This window comes from Rhea americana, unplaced genomic scaffold (assembly GCF_003343005.1).
Source record: "Rhea americana isolate MKP2758 unplaced genomic scaffold, rheAme1 scaffold_1, whole genome shotgun sequence".
Classification (NCBI taxonomy): domain Eukaryota; kingdom Metazoa; phylum Chordata; class Aves; order Rheiformes; family Rheidae; genus Rhea; species Rhea americana.
The window spans coordinates 4,144,395-4,168,639 of NW_028185038.1; the positions used below are offsets into that span (position 1 = coordinate 4,144,395).

General features: G+C 36.3%; 1 protein-coding gene across 1 annotated transcript in view; it reads right to left on the bottom strand.

Annotated features, from left to right (window-relative positions):
• CPNE8 (copine 8) overlaps positions 1-24,245 on the bottom strand; it is a 110,011-nt gene that overhangs the window by 21,301 nt on the left and 64,465 nt on the right. The window contains exons 10-13 of the mRNA XM_085297832.1: positions 21,951-21,992; positions 15,809-15,884; positions 9,652-9,705; positions 6,917-6,978 (exon numbers count right to left, since the gene is read on the bottom strand). Of these exons, the coding sequence (XP_085153958.1) occupies positions 6,917-6,978; positions 9,652-9,705; positions 15,809-15,884; positions 21,951-21,992 (234 nt within the window). The remainder of the gene's footprint in view (positions 1-6,916; positions 6,979-9,651; positions 9,706-15,808; positions 15,885-21,950; positions 21,993-24,245) is intronic.

Genomic DNA, 24,245 nt, shown 5'->3' on the forward strand with positions numbered 1-24,245 from the left:
TACCTCCCACCAGGTCTTCTCAGAATGTACACATGCCATTGCATGTCATGGTGTACTGGTTGGACTAAAATAATTGTCATAAAAGGACCTCTAAATTTCCATTTTGACTATCAATGATTCAATAGTTAAACGTGTATGCCCAGAACCCTTAGAATTCAAACAAGTTGTGGGTGTTCATCTTTGAAAACTTCAAAGAAGATAAGACTTGTAATATGATGGGAGGAAAAAATTTACTCTTATTTTTCACTAATCTGAGACAAAAAAGAGGACACATTTCCTGAATTTTCAGGTATACTGAGTCTGCAGTAAAGTTTTACCTCAGAAGCACACCCTATTCTAGTAAGTCAAGCATGCTAGAAACTTTTGCATGGAAGTGCCATTCCTGTCCTCTAAGTCCTGCAGATAGGTATTCAACTCCTGACCTCTTCCGCAGTCAAAGCAGAGCAGCCTATAAGCTTATCTACTTTATCAGAATTTTTAACTGTGCCATAGCCATTCCTGTAAGCTAGGATAATTTCTACTGCATTCTTCTTCAAGGCAATATTCCTTGCATTCTAAGGGTTACTGACATATTTGGAAATGTTTTGATAGGAATGTACAAACAATTTTTAAATGTATGTTAATTTGGCAAAATATGTGACTAAATATTAGAACACAGGGGCAATGCAGAATGTGAGCTAGTAATATGGCATCTACTTGATGTAAAAGATGCAAAGGGGACATCCATTTCTTTCCTGCCATATTGCTATAAAATCCAGCATTATGTAGTAAAAATAAATTAGAACTAAGGGACAAACTTTTATTTCATTCTTCAAGGGTCTTTAAAAAATAGTAGTATTGATGATACTTATAAAGGAACATCCCAGTTAAACAGACGCAGACTCAAAATATAACTCAAATCAATACTGTAGTCTCAACTTGTCATAGTTAAAGCTATCAAGTTTTCTATTAAATGAGTATTAGTTCTAGGCATCTCAAATCAATTATAATGAAAGTTCTGAATTTGCAGGATCTCATAAGKGTCCATTGATAGAGAAGCCAATATTGTGTCTGTTGCAGAATCAGTATTTTTTTCCCCTTGCTCAACTAAGTGGAATAAAACAGAGAACTAAAAAAACAATTTTCAGGACATACTGGATGGAAAAACAGACTGATTAATGAGGAGATCTTCTCTCCTTCTTCCTCYAAAACCTGTCAACTGGACTGAAATGGCTATGTAATAGTATCAGAGATGAGGGAAGGAAGAGAAACACCAAGAAAATGACTCAGTCTCCTGGTCATGTTTCCAAAGAATAAAAATGTATAGKTTGCAGAAGGAAAGGTAACATTTTATCAAAGTACTTCTACAGTTTTCACTGTCATGTACTTAGAAATAACTGTATGAATCACTAAGTAAGAAAAGATTTTGTATAAAATAATTAAATGATGAGTACCACCAATCATGCATTTAAACAGCATCCTACTAAATTATATTGCGTTCTTTATGAAGAGGAAAAGAGCKTTAGAATGGCAATTATTAATATCACAGGATTTCTTTGATTTGCATTTATAGAGAAGCATACAAAATATCAGTAAGATAACAAAGCATTACTTTTACTCTTTTTTTTTATTATTTGTCTACAGAAGGTAGACAAATAGGTTTATTAACTTGTAATATCTCTGGCAGAAATTTGATAACTCACACTTAAAAAAATTACATATGCACCCACCCTATTCTTGTAATTTCAACTTCAAACATAAAATTTTATTCTTCAGTTCCTTTTGCATATTATTATTGTAGAGTTGAATTTTGGATGAATGAGTAATAAAACAGGTTGTGGCATATGCGCACAACTACTCCAGAAGTAAAACCATTTCTTCATGCATCTGTGTATGCATATTCTTCATTCTGTGCAAAGGTTTGGTAAACATGGCGGTCATTTTCTGGTTCTGTCAATGTCCACAACAAGAACATTTACGAGAAGGGAAATAGAAGAAACTTAAGCCCTAACGGAGTGAGCAATCAAAACAAGGAATCCTGTGCAACCCCTGTTCCTCTTAACGTCAAGGATTCCCTACTAAAAATACATCAACTTTTGTCCAAATCAGGATTCCACAACAGATCAACTGTGACTGTTCATACAAAACCATAGCCAGAAGAAGCTCAGTGCTACAAGTATCCATATCTGTCATTCACAGTGTCTGACTAACAGCATGCACAAGAATTTTGTACTGGTAATTGCAAATGGACTCAGAAAGCCAGGAGAATCCTACCCACAACAATACAGCTGCCTCAGGAACAGCATGTCAAGCAAATACACAGATAAAATTCTATATAGCATACAGTTAAAATATTCTTCAGATGTTACAGATAGAGTAGTACCTTCATTAGCACGTCTGATATTTTTACTTTTGCTAAACTGTAAGAAATTCTAACACGGTCAACAATCCAATGAGATCCTCTTTGTGGAGAAACTGTAGGATCCAAAGAGATAAGAAGCACTGAGTGTTTCCAGTTAACTGGAGGCAAGGATAGCAATTCTAGAAAAGCCTGATTGTGGTCCAGAAGTATCCTGGAACACACTTCCTTCCCTCTATTACTGTGCCTTGCTGACACAGTGTTGACCTTGAATGATGGATAGCACTCCTTCTGAAAGTCAGCCATAACCACTGAAGTTAGCAGTGGACACAAAACCATAAATCTTCATATAGGTATGTGGTAGTCTCAATTCACTTGAGAAACAGAAACCCCATAAGAGGTAGGGCTCTTCCAGGCAAAACAAAGTCGTTCCAATATGTGTGACTGGAAAGAAAACACCAAGCTGGAACTGACAAATTTGGATAAAAGGATGGCTTTGGTGGAGATTCATAGAGCAACTGCAGTACAGACTACTTTACAAAATTCAGTATAATACCTAAAATCATCCTACAAAGAGGGTCCGAAAAGTGTATCCACTCTCCACTTCATTCCAAAATATAGAAATACATGACCTCTACCTATAATGGGACATGCAGGGGAAGCAACTGTTTTCCAGCCTGTGTAAAATAATTTTACTATGATTAATTTGAAACCCTGGAAGCAGTAGCAGGAATGGCAGAGGCAGACACCAGCCAGCAACTGATTAACTTAACAGCRTAAGATTTCAATTATATCCTACTAGATTCTTAATTTCAGAACTGCTTTTACACAAAGAACTAGAGTTTTCCAGAAAGGAAATGACTTCAGTCTTGTATGTCAAAAAACATTGTAACAGCAAACAGTCAAATCTGAAATGTTGCAGAGGCTCTGCATCCTATCCAAATGAGAGAATACTCTCAGCCACAAAAGAAAGACCACATGATCAAGTTAAAATCATATCTTTCTACAAGGATATAGAATAAGGATTTAAAAAGGAGCACCTCTACATCCATGTTAAAGACTATAATTACRCATTCCCATTTTTAAGTGCTATACATAAAATGCTCTCATAAGGTTTAATCTTCATGAGCCAAAAGACATTGTGCTTTAAGATACAAGAGACTATGACTTCATTCTTTGTTTGAAAATATTTGTCTTCTTGGGACAGATAAAACAGCAATGAATTTTGTTTTTCTAACTTCCACATTAAACTATTTGAGAGAACAGAAATATATCAAAGAGGCTGCTAAACTTCGAGAGAAAAAAAAGAATTTACAGTTTGCAGGAGCCTATGAGTAAGGTCAACAATTAGAAGCACATCTTACCAATGATCTGTTCTCTCTCTACAAGGTATCAGTTCAGTGTGGAGTGCAATCTCACACTGTGATCTTTCATAACTTTAAATATAATGGTGGTCCACCTATTTTACTGATGATCTCTCTTAGACAGTAATTATCATAGAATCATAGAATCAGTAAGGTTGGAAGGGACCTCTGGAGAYCATCTAGTCCAACCTCCCTGCTCAGCAGGGTCACCTAGAGCATGTTAGACAGGGTTGCATCCACGTGGGCCTCCAGAGAAGGACACTCCACAACCTCTCTGGGCAACCTGTGCCAGKGCTCCGTCACTCTCACAGGGAAGAAATTCCCCCTCACGTTCAGGCAGAACTTCCTGTTGTTCAGTTTTTGCCCATTGCCTCTTGTCCTGTCACATGGGACAACTGAAAAGAGTTTGTCCCCGTCCCCTTGACACCYTCCCTTCAGGTACTTGTACACATTGATCAGATCCCCCCTCTCAGTCTTCTCTTCCCCAGGCTAAACAGACCCAGCTCTCACAGCCATTCCTCATAGGGCAGGTGCTCCAGCCCTCGGATCATCTTTGTAGCCCTAAGCTGKACTCTCTCCAGTAGCTCCAGGTCTCTCTTGGAGTGGGGAGCCCAGGACTGGACACAGTACTCGAGATGASGCCTCCCCAGGGCTGAGTCTCTCACCAGGGCAGGATCACCTCCCTTGACCTGCTGGCAACACTCTTCCTAATGCACCCCAGGAGACCATTGGCCTTCTTGGCCACAAGGGCACATTGCTGGCTCATGGTCAACTTGTCATCCACCAGCACTCCCAGGTCYTTCTCTGCAGAGCTGCTTTCCAGMAGGTCAGCCCCCAGCCTGTACTTGTGCACTCCCTGGGTGCAGGACTCTGCACTTGCCCTTGTTGAACYTCAKRAGGTTCCTCTCTGCCCAACTCTCCAGCCTGTCCAGGTCTCTCTGAATGGCAGCACAGCCCTCAGGTGTRTCAGCCACTCCTCTCAGCTTGGTATCATCAGCAAACTTGCTGAGGAGGCACTCTGTCCCTTCATCCAGGTTGTTGATGAAGAAATTGAACAGGATGGGACTCAGTACTGAGCCGTGAGGGACGCCACTAGCCACAGGCCTCCAACTGGACTCCATGTCACTGATGACAGCCCTCTGAGCTCTGCCTTTCAGCCTGTTCTCAATCCACCTCACTGTCCACTCGTCTAACCCACACATCCTGAGCTTCTGTAGGAGGATGTTATGGGAGACAGTGTCAAAAACCTTGCTGAAGTCAAGGTGGACAACATCCACCGCTCTCCCCTCATCTACCCAGTCATTCCATCACAGAAGGCTATCAGATTGGTTAAGCAGGATTTCCCCTTGGTGAATCCATGCTGGCTACTCCTGGTCACCTTCTTTTCCTCCTTATGTCTGGAGACAACATTCAGAATGAGCTGTTCCATCACCTTTCCAGGGATGGAGGTGAGGCTGACTGGCCTAGAGTTGCCTGGGTCCTCTTTCTTGCCCTTTTTGAAGGCTGGAGTGACACTGGCTTCCTTCCAGTCCTCAGGCACCTCTCCAGTTCTCCAGGACCTTTCAAAGATGATGGAGAGCAGCCTGGCAACAACATCTGCCAGCTCCCTCAGTACCCGTGGGTGCATCCCATCCAGGCCCACGGATGTGTGGATGTCAAGCTTGCCCAGAAGATCTCTAATCCTATCCTCCTGAAACAAAGGAAAGTCTTCCCTTCTCCGGACTTTCTCCCTCACATCCAGGCTACAGGATTCATGAGACTGCCCTTAGCAGTGAAGACAGAAGTAAAGAAGGCATTCAGTAATTCTGCCTTCTCTGTATCCCTTGTCASCAGGGCCCCTGCCCCATTCAGTAGCGGGCCCGCATTTTCCCTAGTCATCCTCTTGCTGCTGATGTATTTGAAGAAGCCCTTCCTGTTGCCCTTGACATCCCTTGCCAGACTCAATTCCAACTGGGCCTTAGCCTTCCTCGCAGCATCTCTACATACTCTGACTGCATTCCTATAATTCTCCCAAGTAGCCTGTCCCCTCTTCCACATTTGGTGTACTTCCTTATTCTGTCTGAATTTGGCCAAGAGCTCCTTGCTCACCCATGCAGGTCTCCTGCCTCCTTTGCTGCACTTCTTCCTCATAGGGATGCACCGCTCTTGAGCTTGGAGGAAGTGATGTCTGAATATTAGCCAGCTCTCCTGGACCTCCCTTCCCTCTAGGGCCTTAACCCGTGAGATTCTTCCAATTAGGTCTCTGAAGAGCCAAAAGTCCGCTCTCCTGAAGTCCAGGGTTGCAATCCAGCTTGTTGTCTTACTTCTTTCCTGCAGGATCCTGAACTCCACCATCTCAAATGCCACCAATTATGACTGGTGGCATCACTTTAATCTAATTAACTTCAACGGAAAACACATTAGGAATTTATTTTAAGCACATTTTAATTTGTAGGATTACCATAGCTGGGAACAAAAATGAAGYCCTATATTACTACTGCCAAAACAAAACACAGACTACTTTTCTATTTCAATTGAAGCCTAGCTGAAGCCTGTCACAAAAGAAGCTAGTTGCTTCTTGATGATTAATCAATGCCCTAAAATAAATATGGAAAGAATATTCAGACTGTATGCTTCAAAACTCCATATTAAGAGACTCTGAGAGCTCTTATACCAAAACTGTTTCCAATATTTAGAGGAAAAATCTGTTCTGATAGTGAGGTTAAAAATAACAGGAATTTCTGAGATTCAGTCCCATTCCAGGCATGTTCTAGGGTAAGCGATTTTATGCTTCCGTCTCTATTTTCCCTTCAGGAAACATGACTTTAAATGGAGAAGATTCTAAACAAATGCCTATATTAAACACATCAAAAGTTAGTGTATTCAGAAAAAATATTTTACTATATTGATAGAATACAGGTAATTCCCTTTCAGCTAATTCATTTTTCACTGGCTGATGAAAAGTCATTAYTCAATCTCAGTATTTTTGTGCCATCACATATTCCAACATCATAAATGACATTCCATAATGTATTCAGTAATCTTATGATCCAACTTACATCAAAAACAATTTGTAGTTTTTATGTAGTTAAGGTGTGATGACTGAGATGTGGAAACAATACAGCTGTTACAGATGTCACTTAGCATCATCATATACATAGAACATACATACACAAATTATTAGTGAATTATACTGAGATTATGGAAACAAGAAAAGTTGTTGCCAATCACATACCCGCCTTTAATATAGTCAAGGAATGAAACTTCTGTTTCAATTAGGAAGGAAAGCAATGTTACCTGAAAGCAAATGAAAGAGAGTCAGATATGAATTGTCATTTCCCAATCAAACAAGTAGGGACATAAGCACAATGTTTTTGGAGGTCTAGAGTTAGTTTATAATTTCCTACAGTATTAGGGAAAAAAGAAGATATAAAAAGTACAATTTCAGTAAGCAGTTTTTGAAAGGGAAGAGACAAGTCTGGAAGTCTACCAGAATTTACTTGTAACCTTTTTCTTTAAAAAAAAAAAAGATAAGGGATAGAAGGTTTCAGGGCAGGTTACCATGGGCATGGCTGCTAGTTGCTGTACACTGCATCTATACACTAATATTAGACGCCAGACAACAACTCATCTGTTCTATGAATAATTTAACTTTTGTTTAAAGAATTCATTTACAATTATTATATGTCCTTTTTCATCACATATTAAAAGTAATACCGAGTATTGATGGAAGCCAAGAACAAAAAGAATGTAGTAAATTCTACATGTAATATTTAAAAATATTTGAAGTGGAATATAACATACAAAAATGTGAAAATAAGAAATTTCTTCATTCCCAACTTATATCACTCAGAAATTATATGGGACCAAAACACAGGCAGTGGTCTAAAGTGTTACTGGTCTTTCCAGTGCTTGAGTAACAGTAGCTTAAACTCAAGAAGAAAAGATCCAGCATTCAATATCTTCAGATATTGCATAACATTCACAAAGCAGAGAATTCAGATCATTTTCCTTTTATTCAAAAAGTGACATGAAACTTTCTCCCAACAGAAGTACATCAGGGGCATCAGGAATTCAGTGAAAACTGCTCAACTATTCAAAGTAAATCCACTGATAGAGATAMAAGGAGTGAAAAGGGAAAGGATATTATTCAGTGTAAATAAAATTTGATTTGTCTCCTAACAGTAGCACAAAATAAAATTTCAAAACATTCCTATGATGCAAATTTGCAATGAGAAGGAGGCAATAATTGCTGACCTTCTAGCTTTTGCACAGTGAATTTAAGATTTCACTACTTTGTTTGAAATTAATGTTTTCAGAAACATTTCTGCTTAGTATGTTTGTCTGAATTTSAAATGATCCCGTAGGTCAAAATGAATTAAGATGGCTTCTGTGTTGGTATAGTTCTTCAAAGCAGTAGTGAGATAGTAGTCAGTGATCTATATCCACTTCACTGAAATTTTTGCAAAGCCAGCTTTTCATTAGCRAGAGTGATGGTTTTGGTACATGGCTTGGAAATTGAGAAGACTGTGGGACAAATAGTATCTAGCGTGAAGAATGATAGGAAGAAGAGGTACATTGTTGACAGACTTATAAGGAAGTGACAACTTGGAGAAGCATAAGGGAAGCCTGAAGGCAAAGTAGAAGTGAGGAAATAAAGTTATGAATGTGATAGATGGTGTGAAGATGAAGGGCAAATGGGGGCACAGAGGACAAGATAAGAAAAGAAGTTATAAAGCAATAGCAGAGAGCATGGCAGAGGAAAGAAAATCCCTATCACCAAAGCCTTTATCAGAAATTCCATTGCAATTTGGGACAAAAGATAACAAGACACRATTGTTTTTTCTGCATAGACATGAGTGAAGTACATTCTTTCAAATGCAGACAGATACCTGTGAAAGTGTTAGTATATTTAAAGCCCAAACCAACAGGAAAATATATATATGCAGTTACATATTTTGCTCTTCTGTACCCTGAGCCTGATTTCATACTGTCAATTTTGAGTATATTAACTTTCAGTATCGACTTAAAATAATCACTTTTTCATAATTTCTTAACTCACTGATTTAACAAAACAGAACTTTATTCTAACACATTGAATACAGGAGAAGAAATATATTAGAAAAAATATGATTTCTTGGTGGGTAAGATCTTGTATGGTTGATTTCCAGGGACATACTGCTGCCTACTTTTTTCATTTAAAAATGGTCTAGTAAAAATAAATGATCATTTTCCTACTGRTAAAATGACTTACAAAAGAATGTAAGTAAAACAAACCATTCCTTCAAGGCCACAAATGAGATTGAAAGCAGCACTGCTGACTGCAAGGGAATTGCTCATGCAGGAAAAAAACATTCTGGATGTGTTTTCAAAAATCATATCTAAAATTTGATTAGACTTTCCTAGAAACAATTCTTCAGCACTTATATTCATTTTCCATAAATAATACTGTAAGTGTCTTGAATGCCAGAACATGGAAGTTGAGAAAATTCTGGAAGGAATTCTTTGCATCACTAGTGAGTAAATTGTAATACAGAATATGGAATATGAATAAAAGAACAATAAACTCTCATCCCAAATTACAGTAACAGAAGTTTCAACATAAGTTTATCAAAACCTGTTGGTAATACAAACTGATTCTTCTTGTATCAACCATGAGAGACATAACTAATCAGCAGCTAGTGATGCTAGCTCATCAGTTAAATTTACAAAGAAAATTGAATTTTGAAGAATTTAACTGCAATTTCAGCAGAGATCATTTTGAAACTCACTGGATCACACTTGGATCACAGCTTTTATCAYTTTCTTCAAATAAGAATAGTCTGAAAGATGAAATGTGGTACTACAATAAATAGTTTACTGTTGTGTCCTTCAAAGAAGGTTCCAGTCTAACTCTCTTAAATTACGTCAGCTACACTGTGTTTCAAGAGAAATGGAAAGCATCCAGTATTATAGAACATATTTACTTACTGTTCCAGAATTAATATACTTTTTCTTTTTTCCCTTTTTCTTTGGATTTATTACCTAGAAACACAAATAAAAATATTAAAGTAGTATCACTTATAATTTAGCATAAAGATAGTTCTTAAGATACTTTCAAGGGAGCAAGCAGTCTACTTTCATTAGATTCTAAATATATTCAGCACACTTTACTCATGCACCTCAAAGCTGGGATGTATGCACATTTCTAAAACAATGAATTTATCTTCATGGTATTGGCTAGGTATTCCAGTGTTGCTATTCACATTTGACAATCAGGGGACTTAGGCAACAAAGTTAAGAGAGTTCATTGAATTTTGAGTGCTCAGTGAAGTACTGCTCTGAATTTTCACAAAATTCTGCATTTTTCTGCCCTAGTGTTTCAGTGTACTGGGTCATCACTCCTTGGTCTTGCAATGAACCTATTTATATTCCAGTTTATTTGTTTCCATCTTCTACCCAGTATTATGTGAGAAACAGGACAGTTTTTTTACTACTAGTTTTTGTATTTGGTGCAATGACAGCATCTGGCTAACAGAAGAGCAACCGCAAGGAAAGAAGGGCCCAGATCATACTGCCCCAAAATGGAAACTAGTTAGATCACTTGATGAAAATCATAGAATCATAGAATTGGTAAGGTTGGAAGGGACCTCTAGAGATCATCTAGTCCAGCCCTCAAACGAGTTGCCCATACAGGGATCAAACCCACAACCTTGGCATTATTAGCACCACACTCTAACCAGCTGAGCTAAACCTAATCCTGAAACCACCACCTGGCTGGTATACAGGAACTGTGAAGGCTCAATGCATTCCCAGTATACACAAATCTTCAGAGAACTATCAAGCATTWTACAGTTTTCTTGAATGTCTTGAGCTCATTTCTGCCATTTTTCCCACTGTTGACATGAAAAAAATCATTTCTCTTCTGAATACCTATCCATTCAAAGGCAAGTCTCAGTCAGATTCATTGCAAACACATTAAAGATGTATTCCTTTTTCATTCAAAATGGTGCACGGAACTGGAAGTAAAACATTATTTTGCTAATCAGGTTGATCAACCTTCTCCTGTGAAACCATGAAATTCAAATCTTTGTGGCTTACTGCCAAGTTTTACTGCAAAATACTCACAGATGTTTTCTAAATAACAAGAAATGAAAACAATCCCAGTAGGTATCTTAGCTGCTTAACTGCTATGAATTATTTAAACGATTATGCCTGAAAAATTAGTAAAATATGTCCTCCAGAAATCTCCCCTCACCCAAAATTAAATTATATTTAAAAATTATATTCCTTGTACAACATAGAACACCTCTGAAATGTAAGGCAGGAAAGATAACTACATTTGAGGTCTCCAGAACAGGCTATATAAAACTGATTCCGTCTTTCCCTCCAACATCTGGAGTGTACTCTTTAAAGCTTTTATGGTCTTCCACATACATAAGCCCTCCAATCCTTTCAAAAAAAAAAAACTCACTCCACTTCTTAATTAACAGTGGCTGGATTGGTGAACAATGAATTAAATCTATGTAGTATTATGAACAATGCAATGATTTTTGTTGAATCAGTCTTGCCAGAAGGTGAGCCCTGCTGATGACTGCCCAGAAAAGGATGATGAAGTTAACAGACTGCCTGCCTGCCCTGTGGCCCTTCATTCACAGCTATCCCGAAGCCAGTGGTCAGGCCTGAGTTAGTGGCACATTTCTTGCCAGCAGTCAGTAATTGCCCAAAGAAGAGATTCATCTGAATCTTCTGCTTCAGATAACTTGACAATTAGCTCCTTAGGAATTGCTAGGAAATTCACTGGAGCTTGGAATGAAATACCTTGGAAAACAAGGCATCTACTTGGGACCAAAGATTACTTAAATCACAGCTTATCTCTCTCCTGCACTTCTAGGTGCTATAATTATGTTATATTTATGTTCTTTGTTTTTGCTGAAATTTCAGATAGCTTTATAAATGAAGCACTTTTTTTAGCCTCTGAAAGCCTYCCACTCATGCACTGACCTAGAAAACTACATGAACTCTTAGCTATTAAAAAAAAGTCAATTGAAGAGAGCTTGTTATAGTAATCTTTCTAATTGCAAAATATAGGACACCCAATCAAGCACACATTTCTCTTTCTCCCTTAGGTCAGTTTCTAAATGCAAAAAAATCTAAAAGGAATTTGTCCAATCCCTTTTGTTCTGATCTTGCAGACACTGATCAAGCAGAAGCAATAGCAAAGCACAAACGATTGTGATGTGGGGGGCAAACACAGGCTGCTCAGGAACCATATTTAAGAAAAAGGTTGTCATTTCATAAGAAACCGAAAATGACTAAGATGGTATGACAGAAGGGTAGTAGGGTAGGAGTCAGGTCAGTGATGCAATAGGAGACTGTAATCCTGATTACACCATGATTACATCAGTTGAACTTGTCTTACTTCTGAAGCATCCTCGGGAGAAGCAGAATTGAAAAGAAAGAAACTCTGGTCTAAGAATGGCTTTATAAAGATATGTGCAGAACAGCCAGTCAGGAGTTTCATCAATCTACAAACATACCAGAGTCTAAATCTAGGAATAGGCTCCACTATCAGAATGGACAAAGAGGCAATAGGAGMGTACTCCTTGACACAGCCAGTCATGGACCAAGCTACAACCCACGCGAATCCACAAGCCATCAGGTGGCATTACTTAGCAAAGGGATTCTGAGCTACAACTACTTTGCTGGTATTTAAGAAAAAGAGGAGATGCTCTAAACTGACAAGACTACATTAAAGAGAGACAACACTTTTTCCTTGATGGAAAAGTTATTCCTATTTTGACATATATGACTACTGTTGATATTGCTGCTGGGAGCCTTAGGCATCACTTTCTCCTGGAGAAGATCAATGGTGCTCTTGGTTAGCTTGTCTGCTGGTAACATTTGAAAGCCAGGGATAGTGCCACTGAAGAAACATGAACAAATATGAGAGAAATATGAGACACAAAATACCATGTCCAAGCCAGGAAAGAAATTCAGAATATAACAAAGGAGAAATACTTTCAAGGATATGCAAAACAATAGAATTATAGGCAAAGAAGTGCTAAGCCTTGATTTTTTTTTTTCAGCTCCTATACTTGGCATGCGTTATTTAAAACAAGGTTTAGAACTGCTGATGCATTAAAACAGTCCATTTCACTCTATCAAGACACTTTTGGAGGACTGGAGGGCTCAGTGTATGATGGCATTTTCCAAGAGAAGACCCTGTTTAAGAAGAACAATCCTGCCAATATTCAGACCCAGGAATAGTCATTATACTGTGGTTTGCCAACAGCAATCTATTGCATGAAGATGAGAATCAAGATTTAACTCAAATGATCAAGGCTCCAAGAATCCAAGGCAAAACGAAGGCAATTTCTAGTAGGATGCACTGTGGTCTTTCCTGTATCTCTCTTAGGACTTTTGGCAGACACTGCATTTTCCTGTGTTACACTCACTAGTCAACTGAYACATACTTAAGCTCATTACAGAGAAGACTGTATCCTCTTTAACATGAAAGAAAGGAAACAATAACTAAACTCAAAATACAAAGAGAAATGACCATTCATGTGTTTAGCACCATTTATAAACCTTGAAAGGGGCAAAGGATTTTRTATTTTATACCAATTTATTTTGTATAAAGGATCTGTCAAAGAGTTATATGACAGGTACACTGTCTGGAAATCCTAAAAAATGCACACCAGAAAATCCACATATAGTACATAGATCTTTGGGTTCATGACTGTTACCTGAAGCACTCAATATGAACTTCTCAAGCAAACTCTTCTAAGGTTTCTTGTCCATGCCATCTAAGCATCCTGGGATAATAAACACAGCACAGAGTATACTCTGCCTAAACGGTAGGTTTTTCATGCTGTATGAATGCTTACATCCGTAAGTGAAAAACAGCAAAAATAGCAACAGAATTGACTGGGSAAGACAATAAAATCATGAAGTTAAAAATAAAACTAAAAAGGCTATTTACAAATCTTGATAAATGAAGTTATGAAAGAAGTACAGAGCAAAACATGCAATTCAGCTGTCAGCTGAGAGAAACAAGAGTATTGGGCACAATCCATTCACTTAGTCTGTGAGCATGTATGAAATGCAGAGTGCTAAGAAACTTTAACACAAATGCCTGGACATATGCATACATATATGAAAATTCAATAGCATGTGTTTTCTCACAGGAGTATATACAGGCACCTGAAATACATGCATTATTTCCCTATGCTACCCTTGAGCCCCTGCAGAGATCATCTCTTCCTGGTAATACTGCTCCAGTTAAGCAGACCACCTGTTCCCAAGCACCTTCACCATGTCAGTATCACAAGAAGATAGCTGTAGTTATTCTGTATGAAGATTGTATGCAACCGGAAAGGTGAATGAAATGCTTAGATACTGCTGCATACCTAAGCACTAAGCCACAGCTGGGAGAAAAAGCAATGATAAAATGACAGACAGTGCAATCAGGCAACAAAATCACCCAAATTAGGAGGAGTACTTCCTGGCTTTTGGTACAAATGAAAAAAAAAAAGAAAAAAAGAGGGGGGAGGAGGAACTTGGAACACTTCATGTTGTCCTATATAGGAAAGAAATCATTTCCTTTTGCTAGAATTCTGGAAGACACAACAGTGCAGATGCTTGACATACGCCCAGATAAGCCAGTATGTGAATACAGGATGGTGGTGGGCAAACATACTACCTTTGGACCAAAAAGGAGGAAAAKCATGCTATTTCAGCACAAGAGCTGACCATTACGCTAAGACAATTTAGACAGAACATATTATCTCAGGTATAGCATATTTCTAACACATTTGTGTTCCTTCTAGCTCTGGAGCATATTCACAGCCTTTGCAGTTGCTGTACTACATGCTTTTATCAACTGAAGGTAAATCCAAAGTTATCTAAATTATACATGGAAACAATGAGGTTTCAAAATTGAAAATGAAATTTCTTAAGATTTGCAAGAAAACAAGTCAGAGCTAAGACTTCTGAACGTCATATATTTCCTTATGAAGAGTCTGTAAGTTGAAACCTCTTACTGACAAAAAAAAAGTTTTAAATCTTTTCCTCTCCTTATTTAACACATTTTGAAATTTCACATTATATTTTCATTCCAGAATGAGATTTGAGGGGTGTTATTAATTCAAAAATGAAGTTTTAATGTATGAGCCTTAATGCTCAGACTTTGCTGTCAATAGATAAAAGATAAAAATGTTAAAAATGGGCTCCTTTCTGATACCCTAAGTTTGTGCATCTCAATTTTTGTTTGTACTAGCTCACCAATTGCTCGCAAGAATAAATTACAGCATATTTTGAAGATTTAGTAAAGCTTCATTTTGGAAAAAAATAAGTCTACATTTTTGCAAATCCCAGTAACTCCAGACTGCATTAAGAAAGAAGTGTTAGACTGGTGATTTATTAGAACAGGAATGAATAAAGAAGCCTGCACAGTTCTGACAGCAGGGAAGAGAAAAGAGAAGAGAAAGAATATTAAGAGGAAATGTGACTGTAATCTACATTCACCTACAATACACAAAAATTTTTCTGCATTTAGAAGTTATCTAATACTAAAAACTCCGTAATTAAATTGACAAATGCACATCAATCCCAACAACTGGCAGATGAACTCAGTGAAGCCTAGCTGGAAATTTGGTGCAAATTTTTAAGCAAAGAGATAACTGATCATAGGAAAAAACTATCAGTAAGACAGCTAATGTCTTTGTAACTTCTAATTCTAGTATTGAAACTGGGTGAAATTCTTAAGTTTGCTGTTAAAACCAAATGTATATGAATGTACACTTGGTGTAGAAATCACCAGATATTCTTTGTCTATGAGAAACTAGCATGCAAAACACAACGTGTAACAGTTGGCAAAAGGAGAAATAAATGACAAACTGCTGAGACACAAATGAGAGTAACCCAGTACTTGCTTCAAGTTACACCATACCAGCTTAGCTGTCTGGGTTGGTTCAAGGCAATGCTCTTAGACCCTCTATCCTTCTTTATAAAAGGAGAAATGTGAAATAATTCCAACACTTCAATTCTAGCAAGCACTGTGTGAGTTTGACCAGTTTCCCATTAAGATAYTGGAAGTCTTCTCACTTATTTCCTTAAAGTGAATAAATATATTCACAATACTTACCTCATACACATTGAACTGAGATTGCCCTCTAGATAACTCTCTATAACTTGTCGTGAATTCTCCGATGAAATCATGGCTGTATATATATAAAAAAAAATTAGATCACATGCACAACATTTACTAATTTAAATGTGCATTGCGTATATATATATGAAAAAGAGAAATGCAGTCAATATGAACTGATACCTGAGAAAGCAGTAATGGCAAAAGATATAACTTGCTTAAAAATAGGCATTTTCTTTCTGCTGCATGTTAACTCTAATAGTAATAATAATTTACAGATGAAAAGTATTAGATTAAATCTTTCTGAAAGCTCCTGTTTAATTTATCCAGACAYATAATGAGGACTAGGCTGTAAATCAGTGATCAGCCGCACGAAAGCTTACAGAATCTAAAAAGCCAGAGTGAGCTATCAAAGATTATCACCATTTTCTCACTGGATCACCCTTGGCACCACAGATATATGACTGTGTGTATGACAACGTGAGAAAAAGGAAAGTACTAACAGTGAGAAAGGAAAAATTTGCACTCTGAAAGACCAATCCTACAAATTCATGTATGATGACTGCCTAACAGGTGGCTACACAACTTCCAGCAGTGATGAGACCTTCTGTTCCCATTCTCCTCTATCCTTCCAAGCTGAAGTTTTCTCACTGCTGCTCCAGCTCCTACTCCCTCCTGGCAATGTGCCCTTCTATTTTTGCAGTTGTTCCCTAGCAAGGCATTGTAGCTCCTGTATATTCTTCCTCCACAAGAATTGTGTAACTACATTTCTTTACTTTTCCTCCAATGATAAACTAAAATAGAAAGCCAAAGTGTTATGATTTTATTACTTTAAAAATTTGTTTTTAATGAATACAACACATTTCTAATGAAGCTGTAAGTATTAACAGCTAATTTAAATATATCTGTTGCAAGAAGAGGAAAATACGAAATCATTTTTAACAGTATGAAACTTCCTTCTTGGTCTACTTGTAAGGAAATGAAAAACAAACCCAAAATATTCCTTTCACTTCACAAAACCAGCATGAATTCACAAAATATGTAATGTAAACAATCAGAGGTTCAGTCACCATGTCAATCCCCACGAATCACAAAAAGCATCCTCTTGAAAGCTTGAGAAATATTGTATAGTGAAGATATTACTGATTACTCAGACACAGAAGTGACCATCTCTCATGAATCAATCCCCATTCAGCTGGGAGATTAAGAATTTGCTTCTGAGATAGAAAGACTATGACTTTTCTTAAGAAACACATATTGGRGGTATTGGCTTCTTTTCCTTAATGCTCTTATTCAATGACAAAATAGAGGAAGTAATCCACATAAGCAATGGAACTTGAGCTCCATAAAGGTGTACAAGTTAGTACATAAGTTGTATTTAATTTTGGTCACCATAACAGTTGGAAAGAAAATGCACCTTAGTTTAGGAGGAATTTTGCTCTTTTGGAGGGTTCTTACCTTAAATATTCAAGTCAGCTTGTATATTTCAAAGGCAGAGACTCAAATGATAGCTGAATGACTAAGCATGAACGTGCTGTAGCGAATTGAAATGTAAGCAATTCCAGATAGGGTTGTCCTCTTTTGGGGAAAAACTTAAAAATGAGTAAAAATATCCATTTCCTTATTTCAAAGAGATATTGGAATGTCTCCTTTTCTTATGGCAATGCACAAAGATTGATGAACTGAGCTTGAAAGATTTAGTTCCTCTGAATTATCATGTTAAAAAGGTGTTAACATAAAAATGAGTCTCTGAGTTCTCCATGCTTAGAAGACTGTCAGCTAACAACCTGGATCTGAACACTCACTATTCAGGTGAAGCCTCTGCAACTAGGCTGGCTCTGAAAGATGAGTGCTTGTAGGACATCATTTGCCCTTGCTGGCAGAATAGCTCTTTAAGAAAATCAAGACACTCATCCCTCAATAYTCATGAGCATACATCATCTAACAGATCTCCTTATTAGTCTCTGGATAGAGATTCCAAGACAAAAAACTTCCTTGATTTTAGGCCTCCTAACACGAAATATTCCTATGATTAAAGACCTTTGTCTATGAATTACATATCAGAAGTCCGAATCAGTGACTCGTATCTCTTACTACATAAGATAATCACTTGAATCTCAACTCTTTAAATCTGCTATTAAACTTGGTACTATGTTTTGCAGTGCTGAAAATCACTTTCAGAACTATATTAACTTTGATTTTTTAATGATCTGAAGGAAAAAATGGAGAAAAGGGAAATCATCACAAGAAATAAATCAATGAGTAGAGCAAAAAATGCAATCGTTTAAAAATCAGCTAAGCAATTGGAGAAGAAAAATGACAGTGGAGAACAAGAAATAAAGTGAGAAAGCCTGGAATCTGAGACTTAAAATCTCTCTTCTAACGTTAAAATTCTCATATGAATGCTTTGGTGGCTCTTGGATATCATGGCACTATTTATAGCTTTACAAATTAAGGAAAAAATCCGTTTATTCTCTGTAACAGAGCATAAATGTCAARATTGTAAGGCAGCTTTTGTACATGTATGCTAGGTAACAATTTCCCATTTACATTACTCTGTACTGTGACATTAATGAAAAAGCCTTCAGGGAGAGAAATAAAAACRCCTAAGTATTGCTGATAACCTTCTTTTAGTATTCACACAGCCCAGAATTCAGATAAAAGGGTTAAGTGTGCAGTACTTGTAGAGACATTTAATAAAGAACACTTGCCTCAAATTTCAGCTCTCTTYTTCAAATCTGCATGAGTATCTTAGCAAGTTGTTCCAATACAACTGCTTAATAGAACCATTCTTTCCTGATTAAATAATGATAATTCAAACAATGTGCATCTACATTGTCACATCACTTACTAGAATTTAATAGCAAGGTGAGTATGATAGCTGCATTACTTCCTCTCAGATGATTTATTCAAGGTCAAATGTAAGTACATTAAAGAACTCTTTAGATTTAGGTCTATTCTACACCTACTTTGCCACTTTTTTTATGTCACATATATCAGCAACATATCTCYATACAGATTCTTCCAAATGGTTTCATGGAGATGAATGAAATCAGAATTCAGCCCTGAAAACAATCAAGTTTATATTTCTGTCCAGGATGTACAAAACTGGGAGGGAAGAGGGGGGGAGGGGAGAAAGAAAAGAAAAGAATTTTGTGCAGTTACTCTCAGAATAAAAGTTTTTGCATTATCCTGTTAAAAAAAAGGAGGAAAAAAAAACTATTTTTTTTTTAGAAAAATCTGATTACATATACACAAGGAAGCAAATCTTTTAAACAAAGTGTGCAACTCTCCATAAGGAAGTTGCATATCTTACTATTTTTCCTTCTGTTATGTAACATCTGTCTAGTAGTATTTCATTGGTAAGAAGGACATTCAGCAAAAGAAGTGGCTTTGTTTCACACAAGTGGGCTTGTCTGAAGTAACAAATGCAACTTKTGAGACTTCTTATATCACCAAACATTTCTGGGGTTTATTACAGGTCTTGGAAGCAATAAAAAGTATAAATTAGAACAAGTGTTTCACTTTTAAATAGTTTTTGTGTGGAAACTGGTTTGAGASAAATAAATGTTTAATATTTAAAAATGTTAATGTTGTAAAGGTCCAGTGGTACATTTTAGTCAAAAAATTGTAAGTGATGYTTGAAAATAAACAAAAGCTAAGAATACACAATTTCTCTTAGCAATGCAATTCTTATTGTGATTTATAAAAAATCACAATAAGAAGCTCAATCCAAACCATGCTATAGCAGTTTTCTCAAAGCAAAAGTAACATGGGMTGGGAAAACAGGAAACTAAAACAAAAACAAAAATACCCATAATTCAAGACTGTTGAATAAAATAATACCGATGCAGGAATCAAGCATACACACAGGAATGTTGTATTACTGAATAAGCTGAAATATTTAGCCTAGCTTGACTTAGCTATCTAGTAGGCTCTCTGAAGATCTTTCAGAGGTTGTCTCCACCCAGACTACACTGCAGCAAAATGATTCAGCCTCAAGGTAATCATTCACGCTTATAAACAAAAGGTCCATCAGAACTAAAAATTGATGTAAATTGCACAACAGCAGCATTATACGAGAAACTGATTACAGTCATCTTGAATGGGATTCATCTCAGATACAGTTGACAATGTCAAATTAGTCATTTAGGTTCTCACTATGATCATTATTTTCCCCTGTTGGCTCCTAAAGTAACCTAAATGACCAGCTCAGTCTAGTTGACTGACTTTTAAATTGTCTAAAGTTACATAAAGTAAGTGCTGTCTCTTCTTTCTGAGGAATTAATATGTAAAATGTCAGTGTTCTGCCTACGTCTAAATTCAAAAATGCTAGAAAGTGGCTAAAAACATCATACAATTAGAATAACAAAATAAAAACATGCAAATAACACTTGTTTTTATATTTTTTTGATAGGTATTCAGGTTTGGATGTGAGTAAAAGCAGATTTCTTTTAAACTGTTTGAGACAGTTGATCGCCAGAATTCCACAGTATGTTGAAGATTTCACTCACAATTGCAGCTCTACAGTTGCTATTTATCAGATTTCTTTAACTTTTCTTTTTAATCACACTTTAATTTCAAATTCTGGAGGGATGGGACAGCAAATGGGGTCTGACACATTAATACAATACAATCTTAAATTTATATTAATTTGGAAATATTATTTAATTCTTCATTTACAGGCTATTTTCAAAAATTATTACAGCTTATATGCAGAGATGTAAATATAGCACATTTTTGAGGATTTAGCAAATCTAAATGAGAAAGAGAGGACATTAATAGAGATTCAGCTTTACAGTGATGCACAGACATTTTGCTAATACAGCTTTATTAGTTTAAATCTTCATATTTTTAATTGTTAGAATATGTTATTTTGTCACTCCAGGGAACATCTAATCAAGAAGTATGAATTTGCACTAGCAGGGGGCTTAATAGATGGTAAACATGTGATAAGAATGCCTGTAAATCAACACGCTTCATGGTAGAATTGAAAAGACAAAAATCTAAACCAAGAAAGTGGAAACTGGTTTTGACCCTTGGCAGCAAAGATTGAAATGCAGGAGAGGATAAATTTGCTTATTATAATTACAAGATTGATTGGGCCACACAAGCACATATCATTAGTTTTAATGCTAGAAAGAATGTGCATTATCTATATTAAAGACATTATTATATAATAAATACTCTTAAAAATTTCAATAAAAGCAAGTGCATATTAAAGCATTAAAAATATAAATTAAGACAAAATGAAATAATTAAGACAGACCAGCTTGAAGAGAATTAAAAATCTACATATCCATGAATTACAAATACTAGTGTCATGATTTATGAGTGTAGTTTCTGATCAAAATATTGAGATAGAAGCTCAAATGTTTTTAAAAGAACAAGAGGTATCAACTCAGTCTGATCAAAAACAATCCTGTCTTGTTTGACAGTGAGGACAAATTGAAAAGCAGATTTCATCCAAAAAGTAAGCAAGCTCAGTACAGAAAGAGAGCTAGAAATGTAGCAGGTTGTCCCTCTTGAAATAAGCTAGAGAAACTCAACTGTTTTCCACATTCCACAGTTCTTACTGATGGATTTAAAACTTGTGTCTTCCAACCACAGAGCTTAAAACAACCTTTTGATGAGGGCAAGTATGGAAATGAACATTCAAATCCAGTTTCAAATTATGATAATATGTAGTTTCCATGCATCTGTATCTATGCAACTGTGAAGCAGTACATGTGAAAGTTACTGCAGGCTCAGGCATTTTATCATCCCTAAAAAGAAGAGCAATACTTAACCAACCAATATAGTAGGTTAAGAAAGAATGAGATTGTCAAATGAAGGACTATTCCTCTCTTTATATATGTACAATTAACACCAACAAGATTCACAAAACTGATTTTATATATCATAAAATGTTCTATCTTGCTTGTTCCAGGTGTGGACTGATAAGTCAGCCTTTACCCCAAATGCAAAACAAGACAGAACTGTAAGCCCAGCAGAACTCTCTTTTCCCAGCACTTCTACCTCTAAATATTGCTAAAGTACATTTTTTAGTCCTGTTCTTGCCATTATATTATTATTTATGTATTTTTAAATGTATGTGCATGGACAGCCCTAAACATTAACAATGGAAATAATATCTTACCTTCCATCTCTATCCCAGTCATATACTTCTACTTTAATTGTTCTGAAACAATAAAAAAAGAAAGAAAATAACTATTAAAATGTGCTAGGAGTGACTTTAATACTTATATTTTAAAATCATACACATGTAATCAACCACATCAAATCCAGAAAGAAGAATCTTCCAGTCATTTCTCATAGCACAGAAAATAGCTAGTCACTCCAGTCATCCAATACACCTTAACTTAAATTAATAGTAAAATACAGCAGAAATTGAGGAAACAATTAAACGCATTAGAAGTTTAAACAATATAGTTTTGCGTGCTTTATTTTTCTGCATTTTGCTGTAAGAGATACTCTAAACGTTAAAGAATTATTAACGTTTTTAAGAAAGTAACAAAATAACAAAACCTTTTTGTGTAATTTCTTTGGAAAATGTTACTATAAGAGGATATCTACTAACAGATATCTACCAAAACAAAAGGATAGCTACTGCTGGATAGATATTTGAGAAGAGAAGTGCAGAACTTCAGAGCATAAAGTTAATAAACATCACAACACCATTAAAAGCGATGTTCACAATACAAAGTAAGCACCTTTAAAGCAATAAGGAAGCCTAGCCTGCACACTTTAGTTCTTGAACGAAAAAATCTACTCTGGATTCTGGTCCAGAATAAAGCTTTAATGTGCTAGACATCTCAGTATCAACCTCTACTGAACATTCTACAGTGTTGAAAACTGAAAACAGTGCGTGACCCACATATAATTTTGTGAAGGCTCCATCTATGGCTGCAGAGTGAAGAAAACTGTGGTCCTTCAAAGACTGCACTCTTCCTGTCTTAAGACTCCATCCTCCTAATATCATACAATAAAAAGGAGAAGGTTGCTTGGCTATCTGAACAAAAAGAACATGGAAGCGCAGTGCAATTCCGTTGACTTTATATCAAGCCAAGAGAATAGTCATTTAATCCTTCCATTCAATCATCAGATTATAGTAAGTAACCCTGACTCTGACTTCCTAGAACTAGAATAGTGTTAGCAGATGCAAGGGCAGAGGGAAGAGCAGGGACAGACTCTGATATATAGTTTTCCCTGAACTGATAGGTTGTCCTAGGCTCTTGTAGGCATGTTCACCCTCCTCTTAGTGAGCCAGGAGCTGGTGGGCAAATTAGGTTATAAAATGGTAACAGCAAAAAGTATCAGGGCAAACTCTCATTCACTATAAAAGCTAATTAGAATTTATTTCATTTATATCAGAATTGAACAAGACTAGGGTTCTCTTCTCTCCAGTATTCTTGCTTCGTTAAGTTGCTAGGCTTTGTCTCCATCACTGACCTCAGTTGCTCACGCTGCAGCCTACACCAACATGCATTGCTCTTTCCATGAAATCACTGTGCCTGTGGCTTGCTGTGGCTACAGTGCAGTCAACCGCAGCACGTCACCATTATGGCAATGGAACACAGTCATTGTAAAATTATTTTACAATCTTCCAAAGGGATCAAAAGTCCCATTCAGCCATACTAAGGAAAAGGACTCCTACAAAGATTATGACATTAAGAAGTCATGAAAAAAGCATCATGAAAGTGTTAACAGTAAGAGAAAGGATTTGGAGTCAAAAGAAATAAGTATTTTCACTTGAGGAGAAGTGGAAGCCATTAGAATTGATATATTTTATCAGACAGTTTACAAAAGAAAAGGGAACAATATGTACAAAGATAACAAAAAATTTGAGTGCTCCTATTTAATACTTCTGAGAAGACAGTTATTCAATGTTAATAAAATTGCTACGCTGAAATTGTTAAAATGAATAACTTCTTTACAGAACACATAATTAACCTTTGGGCTCACTTTCAGTAGATGGTAAAGTCAAAAGTTTTGAGCAGCAGAAAACAGAATTTGACATTTATACAATAAAAGTTATTTTCAGTGGTTACACATGTGAAAAATACAAGGCTCTAATATCTTTTTCATAGCATAAAATAATTACTAAATGACATGTTTTCAGAGAAACTTGTTTAAAGAAACTTCTTTAAGGAAAAAGGTTAAGAATATAATGATTCCATACAGTTTCATAAGCATCAGTCTGCTGTATCGGCAATGGCTACTGTGTAAATCAGAATACTGAAAAAGTTTAATTAAAAGTAACCCAATAAGCAAGTTCATGTACTTTTCATTACTTTGCACTACTTTACATTATTTATGCACTTACTGAATAGGTGTAAGATTATACATATGTATAATCTTCAAATGGAAAATGATGTTTCCCTATGAGTAAAATGAACCTCTGAGGAGAAGTGTAACTATTCTTGTTTTGAGG